Here is a 16,540-nt window from a genome sequence, read left to right as displayed (position 1 = left end):
TCCTGAGACTGCTGAAGTTGGTTATCAGCTTAAGGGGTGTTTGAGCCGAGATGATGGGTTTTTCTAAATATACAATCATGTCATCTGCAAACAGACAACTTGACTTCCTCTCCTCCTATTTGAATACCCTTTCTTTCTCTCTCTTGCCTGATTGCCCTGGCCAAAACTTCCAATACTGTGTTAAACAGAGGTGGTGAGAGTGGGCATCCTTGTTTTGTGCTGGTTTCCAAAGGGAATGCTTCCAGCTTTTGCCCATTCTATGTGATACTGGCTCTGGGATTGTCATAAACAGCTCTTATTTTTAGATACATTCCATCAATACCAAGTTTGAGTTTTTAGCATGAAGGGGTGTTGAATTTTATCAAAGGCCTTTTCTACATCTATTGAGATAATCATGTGGTTTCCATCATGGTTCTGTTTATGTGATGGATTATGTTTACTAATTTGCAAATGTTGAACCAGTCTTGCATTCCAGGGATGAAGTCAGCTTGGTGGTGGTGGACATGCTTTTTAATGTGCTGCTGGATTTGGTTTGCCAGTATTTTATTGACGATTTTGGCAGCCATGTTCATCAGGGATACTGGCCTGAAATTTTCTTTTGTTGTGTCTCTGCCAGGTTTTAGTATCAGAATGATACCAAACCTCATAAAATGAGTTAGGGAAGAGTCCCTCTTTTTCTATTGGTTGGAATAGTTTCAGAAAGAATGTTATCAGCTCTTCTTTGTACCTCTGGTAGAATTCGGCTATGAATTTGTCTGGTCCTGGGCTTTTTTTGGTTGGTAGACTATTCGTTACTGCCTCAATTTCAGAACGTATTGGTCTATCCAGGGATCCAACTTCTTCCCAGATTAGTCTTGGGAGGATGTATGTGTCCAGGACTTTATCCATTTCTGCTAGATTTTCTAGTTTATTTGCATAGAGGCGGTTATAGTATTCTGAGAATAGTTTGTATTTCTGTGGAATCACTGGTAATATCCCCTTTATCATTTTTATTCTATTTAATTCTTCTCTTATTATTCTGGCTAGTGGTTTATCTAATTTTGTTAAAAAACCAGCTCCTGGTTTTTTTCATCGATTCTTTGAAGGGTTTTTCGTGTCTCTATTTCCTTTAGTTCTGCTCTGACCTTAGTTATTTCTTGTCTTCTGCTAGCTTTTGAATCTGTTTGCTCTTGCTTCTCTAGTTCTTTTAATTGTGATATTAGGGTGTCAATTTTAGATGTTTCCAGCTTTTTCCTTTAGGCATTTAGTATTACAAATTTCCCTCTTACACACTGCTTTAGCCATGTCCCAGAGATTCTGGTACGTTATGTCTCTGTCTTCATTGGCTTCAAATAACATATTTACTTTGGCCTTAATTTCATTATTTACCCAGTAGTCATTCAGGAGCATGTTGTTCAGTTTCCATGTAGTTGCACAGTTTTTAGTGAATTTCTTAATCCTGAGTTCTAATTTGATTGCACTGTGGTACAAGAGACTGTTTATGATTTTTGTTCTTTTGCATTTACTAAGGAGTGTTTTACTTCCAATTATGTGGTCAATTTTAGAATAAGTGCTATGTGGTGCTAAGAAGAATGTATATTCTGTTGATTTGGGGTAGAGAGTTTTGTAGATGTCTACTATGTCCACTTAGTCCAGAGCTGAGTTCAAGTCCTGAATATCCTTGTAGATTTTGTGTCTCATTGATCTAATATCAACAGTGGGGTGTTAAAGTCTCCCGCTGTGGGAGTCTAAGTCTCTTTGTGGGTCTCTAAGAACTTGCTTTATGAATCTGGATGCTCCTGTTTTGGGTGCATATATATTTAGGATAGTTAGCTATTCTTGTTGCATTGATCCCTTTATCTTTATGTAATGCCCTTCTGTCTTTTTGATCTTTATTGGTTTAAAGTCTGTTTTATCAGAGACTAAGATTGCAACACCTTTTTGCTTTCCATTTGCTTCGTAAATATTCCTCCATCCTTTTATTTTGAGGCTACGTGTGTCTTCACATGTGAGATGGGTCTTGACTATCCAGCTTACCAGACTGCATCTTTTAATTGGGGCATTTAGCCCATTTACATTTAAGACTAATATTGTTATGGGTAAACTTGATCCTGTCATTATGATGCTAGCTGGTTATTTTGCCCATTAGTTGATGCAGTTTCTTCATAGTGTTGATGGTCTTTACGTTTTGGTATGTTTTTGCAGTGGCTGGTACTGATTTTTTCCTTTCCATATTTAGTGTTTCCTTCAGGAGCTCTTGTCAGGCAGACCTGGTGGTGACAAAATCCCTCAGCATTTGCTTGTCTGTAAAGGATTTTACTTCTCCTTCACTTATGAAGCTTAGTTTGGCTGGATATAAAATTCTGGGTTTAAAATTCTTCTAAGAACGTTGAATATTGGTCCCATTCTCTTCTGGCATGTAGGGTTTCTGCAGAGAGATCCGCTGGTTAGTCTGAGGGGCTTCCCTTTGTGGACCTTTCTCTCTGACTGCCCTTAATATTAGTTCCTTCAATTTTCACCCTTGGTGAAACTGACGATTATGTGTCTTGGGGTTGCTCTTCTCAAGGAGTATCTTTGTGGTATTCTATTTCCTGAACTTGAATGTTGGTCTGTCTTGCTAGGTTGGGGAAGTTCTCCTAGGTAATATCCCAAAGTGTGTTTTCCAACTTGGTTCCATTCTCCCTGTCACTTTCAGGTACACTAATCAAACATAGGTTTGGTCTTTACACATGGTCCCATATTTCTTGGAGGCTTTTTGTTCATTCCTTTTCATTCTTTTTTCTCTAATTTTGTCTTCATGCTTTATTTCATTAAGTTGATCTCCAATCTCTGATATCCACTGTATCATGAACTCCTACAGGAACTCTCCCAGGCAGGGTTGATGTACAAAGTTTAATCTGGCTACACTGAAGATCATGCTTCTACAGTGGCAGTCATCTGTCAGATATCCCACTAAGGTACACAGAATGAATACCACTTTCCTCACATTTAACAGTAAAAAGTATGCTGGGACAGCAAGCCACATACCCTCTGAAATAGCATTTGTTTAAGGGAACCCGCAAAAACTTCCACACAAATATATACGAGTGAGTCAGACACCTTCAGTATCACAAGAATCAAAGACGTACAGTGCACCACCCAGAGATGATCTGGAGTAGCACAATGGGGGTGACTGTTACTAGTGACATGCTGAACTGACATGGGCTCTATGGCTGCAATTTTCTTTACAGACCTCTTCCTGTTTTTTAGAGATCCCCTTCCCTAATTCATAAGTCAACTGATTCATCATGAGAAAATGAGGAGGGCATTAGCAAGGATGCTTGAGCAAGAATGACAGTAACAAGTAATGCCAAACCAAAATTTTAAAAGAACCAAATTCAACATGAAGGATAGCATTCCACTATCAGAAGAATGACCCATTCAATTGTGTACTGTGTGTAGTGAAAACCCACAAAAGAGTATAAATGTCATTTTATGATGAATCGTATACATTTTACACCAAAACATCAAAATTATTTTAGATGATGGAGGGCAACAAAATCAACGCAGCTGAAACACTGATAAAATTTGAGAGTGTCGTAAGGCTCGGGGCACCTGTACTGCTTCTCACTTTTTCTTCTAAGTGCTCCCAAATCCTATTTAGTAATTTGCTGCAGACTTCTGGTATATGTGGACAGTACACTAACCAATTTAGAGCTGCTTGGATCCAATTTTCCCCATTTTAAAAAAAACAAAGACTTGTCCATCTACAGATTTTTATTCTCCACATTTCCTTTTTCAAAATTAACCAAGAGTGATTCTGTTATCACTGCAGCAAGTTTCCATTACCCTGAGATGCAGTTTACGAGATCATAAGGAAAAATGAACTTAAAACTTCTGTGTTGCCTTCACACTTCTCATGACAACTGAGTATTTTTAATGTTTTTCCCAGTCTTTCCATCCTGCACTGTCTTACACCACAGTGAGGATCTCTCTTCTTTGTCTTCCTCTTGCTTGTAACAGAACTAGAAAGAAAGCATGGGAAGACAGGACCAAGGGAAGAAACATACCTTCTGCTTATTTCCAGCTCATTCTGGCTTGGAGAGTGAGAAGAACAGCCTTGCCTAAAGCGGACAGACTGGCTCTATCATCAAGGAGGGAGGATCTACTGTCATGTTAGTTTGGAAGTTAGCTGATTTTACATTCTGTACTGTATGTTACTTTAAAGCAGGGTTGATTGTTAAAGAGACAGAAGAGGGTTGAAAAATGTTGATGGACTGCACTGGCTACATCCCTTTGTGCTTGAGCTCGATAGCTTTTCCCATGTCTCTGCACTTCTACAATAAGTGCAGTCTTACCTCTTACATAACTCCTGCCATTAACTAAGCCCTGTACTCTGAATTCTCCTATCTACAGAGAATATGCATATGTATGTCATCTGTGCACTTGTGTGAAGACATATCTAAAATCTGATCATCAGTTTCTCATCCAGAGGCTTGCTTTATTAAATCCTCCAGAGAATGTGCTGATAGAAGAAATAAAGCACTTATTAACGTTTTACTGAATAAAACTGAATATACCTTATACTACTTTTCAGTGGTATTAAAACACCTGAAAAAATACATTTACAGAAAGGGCAAAGAAAGAAAGAGTAGCTGGTTCAGATTCCCTGAATCCTTTCACATTGGATTTAATTCATCCATCTTTATTTAGGATAAATAGTTATAACAAAAAAGGATGAGAAAATACTCTCAATCTTTATCCTACCTATGAGTGAGGACTACCTCTTCCTCCAGTATGTTACATGAGGAGAAAACACATTCAGGTTCATCTTCACTTCAAATATTAGGTATTACCTTTCATCTGCAATTTAAAACTTCAAGTCAAGAGTGAAAGCCTTTATGCTTGACATCTGATTTTAAACCAAGAAATCATGGGCAAACACACAGATGTTAGTAAATTTAATTATCTTTTGGTGTATTAAAAATGACTATGAAGTATCAGGAAGAAAGGGTCCTCAGAGCCAGACATCCATTTTAAAACCTGTTTTCCCCTTTAACATGGTTTGTACAGTAAAAACAATCATTCACAGGTATGACATAAAGTCTGTGAATTATGAGACACTGTTGTCATTACTTTTGTGAATTACAACTTTTGGTCATATGGGTTTGATATTAATTATAAGGGCAATTCATGTCATATACAGATATATAATAGCGTGCCACAATCTAATGCAATTCATTCTTATCCATGAGGTATTATTACACTGCTCACAAAAGGCCAAACTTTGAGTTCATCCTGAGGGTTATTCACTCACAGGGATGGCTTCCCTCTACCACACACCTGCCCTCCTCCAACCCCAATGTAGCACCTACATTATTATCCAACTTAGTATTTCTGCTTTTTTTCCTATTTGGTCTAAATTTAGCAAAAGAAATATATACTAGTCAATGTGAAACTCAAACCTTAAGCCTTTCTGATCTAATACTGTTTACGTGTTGGTGTATTTATGTGTGTGGTTTTATATGAACATGAAGTAGAATTTCTAGTTTATCTAGACAATATATAAAATTATCTTCATATACAGAGTACCTATGTTTATCTTTTAAGAAAACAAAGTATTTTCTTCACATTTCAAACATTTCTTTGTACTGATAAAAAGTATATTAAAAATTAAAATATGTTTCTACATGACACAAAAAGAAAACAACAAGTCATAATCAATACATGTGTTTCTTTCTCTTGTAAGGTTTATAAATGACCTGATTTTGAACAAATTACTTCGTTTTAAAAGCAAAAGATCTAGAAGCAATCGCCCAGCTTCAAATTCTGACTTTGGCCATTTCCTATCTGTGGCTTTTATGTGGCAAGTGACTTTACCATTCTGTGCCTCATCTCCTCCTGTAAAACGGAAGCGAGGATGAAGACATCACACGAATTGTGTGAGGATTTAAAGAGCACAGAGCCAGTCCGACACATATTAGGTACTCAATAAATGCTGCTAAGTCACCGAGATCATTACTTCTTTATATCCTTGATTTTGCAATGTGTTCTTTTTCATAAGTTTGCAAAGATGCCGTTAATTCCTACTTATTTGCCTAAACCCCTTGCAAAAATATTACAATCTTTAGATGCACATACAAAAATAAAAATGCCCTTATTGGAAAATTGTGTTATGAAAGATTTGGTGCCAAGACAACAGTTGATTAAAGACTTTGGGTTTCACTGACAGAAATCTATCCCAGAAATGAGGAGGCACAGCTATCTGAGCAAGGAAGACAAGAGTGACTGAAGAGGCAGCAACCAAACAGGGATTTCCAGACTTCTAAGAAACTGGGACCATCATCCACAAGTACATCTCCACTGTCTACCAAACCTGAAAGGGCCCAGGCAGACTACAGAAAGGGACTCAGAGTTCTCTAAGGGTCTAGCTCTCTGCTTGTGCAATTTCAATAGCATGTCTCACCTTCCACCTGCTCATTAAGATAAGTTAAAAACATATTTGTTCCAGGTATTTTCCCCCTATCTTTTCTTATTTAAATGTATCACATTCTTCTCCTAATTCTGAAGACATATTTTCTTCCAAGAGAAAAAGCTGAACTTTGAAACAGAAACAATAGTGACTAATTTGGTAAAGCTAATTATGTTCTTAGATGTGTTCCCAGTCTCATTTTCATAATATCAAGAGACAATTTATCTATAAATAAGCCTACATCCCCTCATTAATGTGTTACCAAGATTTTTTGAGCCATTTAAATACTCACTAAGAAGATAGGTGGTAGGGTGAAGGAGTTATAAACTATTTAAGTATAGGAAGAATATAGCAAATATATTTAGGTAAATACATAGTATATAAGTGCTACTTGAAATATGAGTAATCTTATGGATTAATTCAATCATTCACTCAATAAACATTTATTGAGAAGATGCTATGTACCAGCTCTTCTAGTGCTGGACATACAAGAAGGTAAAAGTCACACGCCCACATATGACTCACAAAGACCAAGTGAAATGATTACTGAACAGAATTACAGATGTCATTATTGCTACATATTATTAAGCTTCAAGAGCAGTGTGTGTACAACGAACAGGAAGATATATCAGAATCCAGACAGGATTCATGAAGATGACGCTCAAGCTGAATTTGAGAGGAATTCTTGGAATTTCATCCCATATGTGAGAGTTAAGAGCATGTCAGCCAGATGGAGATGGAGGGGCACATGCAAAGTACAAATCACAAAACAGCAGGGTACCCTGGGAAATGAGGTTAAGTATTGCTTTAGCTGATGACATCAGAGCTGTAAGTCAGTCCTTGAAGAACCCTAGATATCTCACCAAGGTATTTAGATTTGGGGCTATAATCAATGGGGAGTCATTAAGTAGCTGTAAATGAGGGTGAAGGGTGATGAACTGGCTTCTGAAACTCTTAACGTCATAGAAGACACGACCAGGATGACAGCAGGAGAATGTAGACGATAGAGAATGATTTTTCTTCTGGAAGAACGATAATCTGCAGAAGAAAAAACTCAAGTCTGGATCTAGGTATTCTCTGTGGAAACAGAGAAGACAAAAAACACTGAGATATTTAAGAAGCACATTTTACAAGAACTTATACCAACTCTATATGGACACTGTTAAAATGGATTTTTCTCGCGCTTCAAGTTTGAGTTGTCAGGTAAGTAATGGTACCATCAGCGATGCGCCTTTAACTGAGGTACACATATGAAAGGAGATGAGGGTTTAGGAATAAATATAGCTCCTTTTTGTTTCTTTTTTGTTTTTCAGAGACAGAGTCTTGCTCTGTCACCCAGGCTGGAATGCAGTGACATGATCTTAGCCTGCTGCAATTTCTGCCTCCTGAGTTCAAGCAATTTTCCTGCCTCAGTCTCCCAAAAAGCTGGGATTAAAGGCACCTGCCACCACTATAAATACAAATAATTTTTTTATTTTTTAGTAGAGTTAGAGTTACACTATATGTACGCCAGGCTGGTCTCCAACTCCTGACCTCAGATGATCCGCACACTTCAGCCTCCCAAAGTGCTGGGATTACAGGCACAAGCCACTGCACCTGGCCTATAGCTTCTTTTGCACTTGGTATTTAGGTTTCTACAAGACACTCAGGCAGGATGACATGAATCCGATGCTGAAAAAAGAAGGCTAGGTTGGAGATACAGATTTGATTGACGGTCATTAACACACAAGTGGTAGTTAAAACCAAAGAATAGAAAAAGTAAATCACCCAGAGAGAAAATATGAGAAAAGAAAGTATACCTCAGTTTTATACAGCATCATTTTTTTCTGTATTTTAATAGTCATGTCAAAAACTTTCTCAAATACTGTTTTTAGGAACATTCTACTTATCCTTCAACACAAACTAAAGCTAAGCCTTAAACACTAAACAAGAAAGGAATATTTTAACATACGGTTTATTCTCCCAGATTTTTTAAAAAAGGACAAAAAGATAAATTATTTGAAATGACATACTTCACTCAGAAAACTATAAAATTTACACTCTTATTTTTCTTAGTATCTGTTTTCATGAAAACTGCAGAGGAAAAAAAAACCCACGGCTTTAGTAATTTATATGTGCTAAGAGCCTTAATATAGTAAACTGACATATTTTGTAGTAGCTAACATTCTGAAGTCAAAAGCAAAAGCAAGGGTAGTGATAATTCAGAAAAAGTGACTTAAAGTTCACATACATCTAGACTACTTTTTAGACTGTTCAATGTAAGTTAAAGAGTGAGAAAGGCAGAGGGTGCAGGTGGAAGTGTCTTATTCTAGTTTACAAATTACATAGCCTCTGACTCCTGGCTAGAAAACAATGTCCTATTTCTGAATACATAATATCTTCTATTCTTTGGAGCTTATCTGTACTTTAAAAGTAAATTTCTTATCTTTCATTCAGAACAAATGTAAAAACATCTCATGAATAGGACCTTAGTAAGCAGTTAAATGCACAAATCAATATTTAGTCTCAGACTAGACGTCCTTTTCAGCTTCATCTTAAAACAATAGAGATGGTGACTTTAGTGTATAAACATATTAATGTGTCAGTTTTATACTGATGACTTCAAAAAGCTGGACAAAACAATGAAAATTTACAGGTATGCAAAGAAATGAATGTTTAATTATTAAAATACTTCTATTACTATATCACAACAGTCCTAAATAATGTTTGAAAACTTAAAGAATGAATACATGGTGATTTTTTCCCTAAAGGAGATAATCTCTTGGTCTAAATTTAGAATAACAAATTTCCATTTTAAATAGTGAGATTAGATGGACACAGTAGGATACCTGTAGTCCCAGCTATTCAGGAGTTTGAGGTGAGAGGATAGCATGAGCCCAGTTTTCTCTTTTCCTTTTTTTTTTTTTTGAGACAGATTCTTGCTCTGTCACCCATGAAGGAGTGCGCTCGTGTGAAGATGGCTCACTGTAGCCTCAGCCTCCTGAGCTCAAGTGATCCTCCCAGCTCAGCCTCCCAAGTAGTTGGAACCACAGGTGCGCACCACCACACCTGAATCTGTCAACTGTGCTGATCTGTACCAAGGTGTCCTTTTTGACAGTGTCAATGCCTCTTGACCCTTTATCATTGTTTTGGTCAGTTTGTGTCCTTGCTGTATTGAGAGGTAGGACACCAAAATATGACCCTCAGAAGAATATAGGGACTTTCTTAAAACCTACCAAACTTCTGTTCAGCCTGCAATTAAGGTAAGATTATATTTAGAGGGTGTTATCACTTCACCCTGAATCAGAATGCTATACTATACCATGATAAAAGACACATAAAGCAAAATTAACTAAGTCACACAAAGGTCTCCTTTAAAAAAATTAGATTAGATTAACAAAAATTTTTTATATGTATGACAACTTTAGTGAGATTTACTGCATTAGTATAATTATGACCTATTAATAACATAAGTAGGAATGTGTTATTTATAAGTATTGGTTATATATCAACACAGCAATTAAGTTATAATATTGGAAATAAAAGTACACACATAAAAGCAAAACACTGGTAAACAGTACTATTCTTATGACTCAAATTATAATCTAGAAGTGCTACTGTTTTTATTTTAAATTCTATTACTATTGTTAAAACAGATTCTAAATATACAGAATATCCTAAAGCAATGTCATTGAAAAGCACATTTCCCATGCATATTGTAGAATATAAAAATGTAAAATAGGTTTTAATATATCTCCATATAAAACACTATTAATCCACCAAGGCACCTAATATGTCTATGATATATGATTTAAAGCATATGGTTAAAGGAAAGAATTTGATGAACCTCAAGACAGAACACTAAGTAAAACTGAGTAGTGTTGACCCAGGCACACTGGCGTTACTTGGTAGAGCTGATCAATAGACATTAGCTTTAAAAGGAGATAGAGAAAGAAGCTGTAGCATATTTTTAAATGAGAGTGAAAATTTCAATTGTATCAATCAAGACCCAATTTTTTTCCTCCTAGTCTTTGCAGCTGTTCTCTTCCAGTTAAGATTCTTCGTTTCAAATAAATTTAATTAGTTCCAATTGATCACAGCCAACACTTGTACAGCTTAATCCATGCTTTTTTACTTTTATAAGGCAAATGCTAACAAAGGCTACTAGGCTCAGATTCAAGTGTCGTAAGACAGCATTCATGCCTAAACTCATTTGTACCCAAAAGAAAAATTTCAAAAAGCATTCTGCCTTTAGTGAAAGCATCAAATTATACCTCATATTTTAATTGTTATCTTGCTCAGACTTTTTCTAGGAATTAAGACCCAGATTACTACAATAATATAAGTAATACAACTACACACATTAACCTAGCTATAGCTTTCAAATAAGAATTCCCTGAAAATGCAGGCAAATACCCGTCATGATGTAATTTCTACTTATTTTATGAAGAAATATTAGAACAATTCCTTTAAAATAACTGGAAAAATCATCTGCACGGCTGCACCAGCCGGCTTTCCTCTTTGTAGTACTGGCTCTCTACAACACTGGTTACCCCCAAATAAGATTATTGTGCTTGAATCACATTTCTCTCAATGCATCTACCATATTTTTCATAATGCAATTTCTATAGGATTCTAGTCAATGAAAAGAATATGGTTTTCTTCTAAACCCTCACAAAAATCTCTACCACAGCTTAATCAAGTCACACAATCTAAAGGTAACCCAAACGATCTAGACTCCAACATGCTACTTGCTTTGACAACATGGTAAGGAAGCCGTTTTTTTAGTTATTTGTGTTCTTCCAATATTGAACATTCTTGCCTCTAGTACCCATGACATAAAATGAATAAATCAACTGATAAAAGACATTTGTCACATATGTTTAACCAAACTTAGATTAAAATATAGTGTATGTACCATTAATTGACTCTTCAAACTAGATTTGCATTCTTAGCTTCTTGATTTTGCTAAAACTAAAATTAAAAAATCATATACTAGAATGCTATCTCATGTCTTTGGTAGTGCGTAATTCAAAATTTCAATGTACTGATCTAATAATGCTTATTTGACTGCTCAAAAATTCAGCTTTTACTCCAGAATGCAAATTAAGTTATTCTACTATTGTAAAGGCAAATTTATGTTTGCTATAACTTAAACAACTACTTTTTATAGATTAGAAGTTCTTTAAACTTTACAGGGAATTAAAACATAATGAAAAACAGAACAGTATGAAAAGCAGTGACAACTGAATAAAACAGACTAGTTTAAAAATCTACAAATAAAATAATTTCCTTTAGTGGCTATTAAAACAAACATCATAACTGTAAAGTGCTAAATGACTTTCAGAAAAGTTAGAAGTTCCTGAAATTGTTCATATTTAGGTTGGATATTTTTCAACAATGAACTTATACATTAAAAAGAATTGTAAAGTAAGTAATAGACACCACCATCATCTCATTTTTATTGAAAATCAGATGTTTCCCAAGTTTGGCAATATTAGGCAGCAGTGACACAAGGCTATTTAAATATATACTGTGTAAATGTTCAAAGGAGATCTCAGGCTTTCTCCTTCCCAGGGAAAAAAAATTTAAAAGCATTGAGGTAGCAACAGTAACCTGCCTAACACAGAAGAAAGAAAAGACAAGACAAGGTGGAAGGACAGACAGAAAGACGGATGGGATGTGATTCAGGATGAGATGCAGGACAGGACAGGAAGGAGAGGGAGAGAGGGAGGGAGGGGGAGGGAGAGAGAGAGGGAGAGGGAGAGAGAGAGGGAGGGAGGGAGAGAGGAAGGGTGGGAGGGAGAAAAAGAGGGGAGGAGGAGGGAGGAAGAGAGAGGGAAGGAGGGAAGATGAGAGAGGGTGAGGGGGAGAAGGGGGGAGGAGGGAGAGGGGAGGGGGAGGAGGGAGAGGGGAAAGGGGAGGAGAGAGGGGAAGGGGAGGAGAGAAGGGGGAGGGAAGAAGGGGTAGGGGGAGGGACGAGGGAGGAGGGACAGGGAGGAGGGACAGGGAGGAGGGAGACGGGGAGGAGGGAGACGGGGAGGAGGGAGACGGGGAGGAAGGAGGGAGGGACGGAAGGACGGAAGGAAGCTTGCTCCCTCCCCCCCCTTTTTTTTTTTTAAATTTGAGAGAGTCTTGCTCTGTCACTCAGGCTAGAGGGCAAGGGTGCCATCTCTGTTCATTGCAACCTCCACCTCCCAGGTCAAGTGATTCTCCTGCCTCAGCCTCTTGAGTAGCTGGGATTACAGGCACCTGCCACCACACCTGGCTAATTTTTGTATTTTCATTACCACCACACCTGGCTAATTTTTGTATTTTGTATTTGTTTTAGTAGAGACAGGGTTTTGCCATATTGGCCAGGCTGGTCTTGAACTGCTGACCTCAGGTGATCCACCTGCCTTGGCTTCCCAAAGTGCTGGGCTTACAGGTGTGAGCCACTGTGTCTGGCCCTCCCTTTAATTTTTGTTGAAAAATTTTCTGGGCATGCTTCTTTCTAAATTATTGATTACTATTAAATATTTGTTGCTTCACAACAAGTGTACACTTCATAATCAAATTTTAACTTTTAACCATCCAAACCCAAAACAAAAGCTTATTATTTTTAATACCAATAAAAGCATTTATACTAGGTTGTTTCTATCCTCTGTGCATTCAAAGAAATTGAGCTGAATGCATTTGAGAGATGCAGTAATTGAAACTGGTTTATGAGTATAAAAAGATAGGCTAAACATTTATAGTGTGTGAGTTTCCTAAAATTTGCTTTATGTTTTTCACCTAAATTTCACTTTAAGTGAAAGGTAATACAGTAAGAATGTTCAGTATCCTAAGTAAATAACTTTTAAAAAGCAGCATTCATTTCTATAGCATAGGTATAAAGAGTAAGTTTTCTTATATAGCCTATATTGTAGATACTGTGATTAAATTTTAGTATTCTTTATTTTACCTGATAGTTGCAAAATCTTTAAAACTTAATGAGTATATTCCTCTACGAATGCCAAGGCTTTAGTAATGATCGCAGCCTCTGAATTAAAAGGTCTCCAGAAAACAAGTGCACAGCTAGCAGGTTCATTGTTATAGCTACAATGAGCAAACCTGGACCAAACAGTTCCACTTCTTTTCACCTCAAGATCAAAAAGGACACTAAACAGTTTCATAAAACTAAATACACCAGCAATACAAGTTTCCATCCTTTCCATCAAAATACTTAATCTCACCACAAATAATCTAGAAAACATTTTGCAATGTCAAACAAAGCTCCAACCAGATGTTAAAGATGTCTGTGCTTACCAGTGGTGATGTCATCATCAACAAGGTCATGTTCTTCCTCCTGGACTTTGGCTTCAGGCCCTGAGGCATCAGGAGCAGTGGTGATAGTCTGCATGGCTTCTGATGTGACTCCAGCTAAAACAAATGTGAATCGCAAGGTTTCATTTTAAAACATGAAAAGGCCAACAGAAATTTTAAAGATTTTTAATTTATTTAATGGATGTAAACACATTAAAAAATATATATGTTCACCAAAATTAGAAAGATACAAATCAATGAAGAAAACATTTGCGTGTGCTCTATTTATTTTTGTGTCTATATGTACATGGGTATATACTATATTTACTTTTAATCTAGATCTTGGAAAAACAGAAACAGGATGCTGAAGTATTACACTTTTTTACTTTATTCTTGTCAATGTTTTTGCTACAGTTACTTTAGCTGATTTAGACAATTATGCAACAAAGAGGAAAACACTCTGGAAAGTGAGGATTATTTTTAAAGTTTACTTCTTTTTAATGTTAGTTTATAACTTGAAAGTTGGGAGGAAAGGTGAGGACAGGAGAAGAATTTGTGCTCTAGGGCTAAGTAAGGGACCTGAAATGCATTGCCCAAAAAGAGTGTAACACCTCCCTCTATGAAGAAATTCAATATGAGGTCACATAATTATCACAATGAAAGAAGCTAACTGAAAGCAGACAGGCAAAGAAGTTCTGAGGCCAAAAGCTTCCATTCTGTAAACCACCTGAGAATTTGTCAGCTCACACAAATGTCATTTCCTTACATACCTATCCTTTCATATTTGGTGATAAATATTTGTTGTCAACTTGCATCTGTCACATTATTTCTCAATTTCTCAACAGATAGTAAGGGGTTCATCAAGATTTTTCACATGGTTATCGAAAGATGTTGTTCAGTCATGATAATGTACAAATCTGCCCATGAGGAGTTACTCTAGGAGTTAAACTTTCTGACCAAATAGTCTTATATGTATAGCAGTAATTGCCTATATATAATCCATTTAAGCATTAAAAAAAAAAAAAACACTTCTTTGGTTCAAGGAGTTCTTTTCTTCTAAGGGGCATTCACTTAAACATTTATGGGAAATTTAGCGTTGCTGACTCCAGTTAACCAAAGGCATCAAAAGAGGAAGAATCTTAGTCACTAACCACCATAACAGATCCAGAAATGGACCTACCAGTAGGCAGTTCCAAGCTCTAAGGATTTAAACTTGGGGGCTGAAACACACCATTCAGTACCATTACTTATTCAGAGTTGCTTTTAAATATAATGCTAAAGAATGATTCCTGATAAATAAAAAATGACAAAGCTACCACTTCACATAAGGATTTGTTTTCAAAAATATTTTAACTTTTGTTTTAGGCTCAGGGGTACCTGTGCAGGTTTGCTACATCAATTGCATTTTGTGGGGGTTTAGTGTACAAATTATTCCATTACTCAAACATAGTACCCAATAGGTAGTTTTTCAATCCTTACCCACTTACCAGCCTCCACCCTCAAGTATGCCCCGTGTCCACTGCTCCCTTGTGTTCACATGTACTCAATGTTTAACTTACAGAAGAATTTTTATTGTTAGATTTATATGATTAATTTTAACATAAAGGAGGGGATATACTAGAAAAATATTAATTACTTTATTAAAGAGAGCTATCAGTAAAATAATTACAAAGAGGAGATAAGGTAAACATCACATTCCTCAACAGATATTGCTGAAATACAAAATCAAAAATCATCATTTCACATTAAATCAATATAAGTATTTGAAATATCTCAGTCTCATTTCTTGCTTAGAACTTTGTAATATTTAAAATGATCAGAGAAACACTGAAAAAAAATATTAATAGTTTGGATTGTAACAATCAGTATTAGTATTTTCCTTTCCTATAAAACTAAGGGATCAATGAAAATAAAGCTGGTATTTATGTAGTAACAAGTTTATGGATCCATTTACCTTTATCTCATTTAATAAGAGAGGCTAAGTAATTGCTCAACATAATATAGCTACTAAATTCAGGAACCAGAATTGAGACATAGGTCTTTTGATTTCAAACTTCAATATCAATTTATCACCAAGTCTTTCCTGGGACTAAGTTCCTGGGAATAGGGTGGGAGGTGCCACAGAACATCACAGCATAACCATGAAATCATAGAGTCATACAATACTGATTATAAACACTACCAAGCATTCCATAGAGTTCCTGTGCTGTGCCAGTTAACTATTCAACCAATTTGGAACAGAGCTTAAGGAACAAACACGTACATCTCAAAGTAACAGGCACAAAGACCAGGGAGCAGTGCTAAAACTGGTTCTATGATTGATGCTTTCCAAAACATAGTAAGGGTTACAAAATCCTTAGCAGAAAAAAAATACAAAGAAAACTACAGACCAATATCTCTCATAAATATAGTCTCAAAAATTCTTATCAAAATAAAAGCAACAGCAACATATGAAAAGAATTATATACCATAACCCAGTAGGGTTTATTCCCAGCATGAAAGGGATTCAATTTGCCAAATTGGATCAATATAATCCAAAATATTAACAGGCTGAAGAAAAACAGAATTCCTGATCATATCATTTGACAAAATTCAACAACCATTCATGATTTAAAAAAAAAAAAAAACCGCTAAGAAAAATAGAAATACAGAGGAACCTGATAAAGAGCATCTACTAAAAGCCTACAACTAACATCATACTTAATGGTGAAAGTCTGAATGTTTTTGACCAGGAATATGGCAAAGATAGTCACACCACTCTTATCATTGGAAGTTCTACCCAATGCCACAAAGCAAGAAAACACACACACACACACACACACACACACACACACACACACACACACA

At 36.2% G+C, this 16,540-nt stretch overlaps 1 protein-coding gene across 4 annotated transcripts in view; it reads right to left on the bottom strand.

Moving 5' to 3' along the window:
* Positions 1-16,540, bottom strand: part of WDR7 (WD repeat domain 7) — a 391,158-nt gene that overhangs the window by 190,929 nt on the left and 183,689 nt on the right. For all 4 annotated transcript variants that reach the window (XM_032293871.1, XM_032293869.1, XM_032293870.1 and 1 more), the window contains one exon: positions 13,697-13,810. In XM_032293871.1, the coding sequence (XP_032149762.1) occupies positions 13,697-13,810 (114 nt within the window). The remainder of the gene's footprint in view (positions 1-13,696; positions 13,811-16,540) is intronic.

Source organism: Sapajus apella, unplaced genomic scaffold, assembly GCF_009761245.1.
Source record: "Sapajus apella isolate SASKATOON/1434 unplaced genomic scaffold, GSC_monkey_1.0 scaffold30, whole genome shotgun sequence".
Classification (NCBI taxonomy): domain Eukaryota; kingdom Metazoa; phylum Chordata; class Mammalia; order Primates; family Cebidae; genus Sapajus; species Sapajus apella.
Note: the sequence above shows the minus strand (reverse complement) of the source record. Positions and strands in the feature narration are given on the sequence as shown.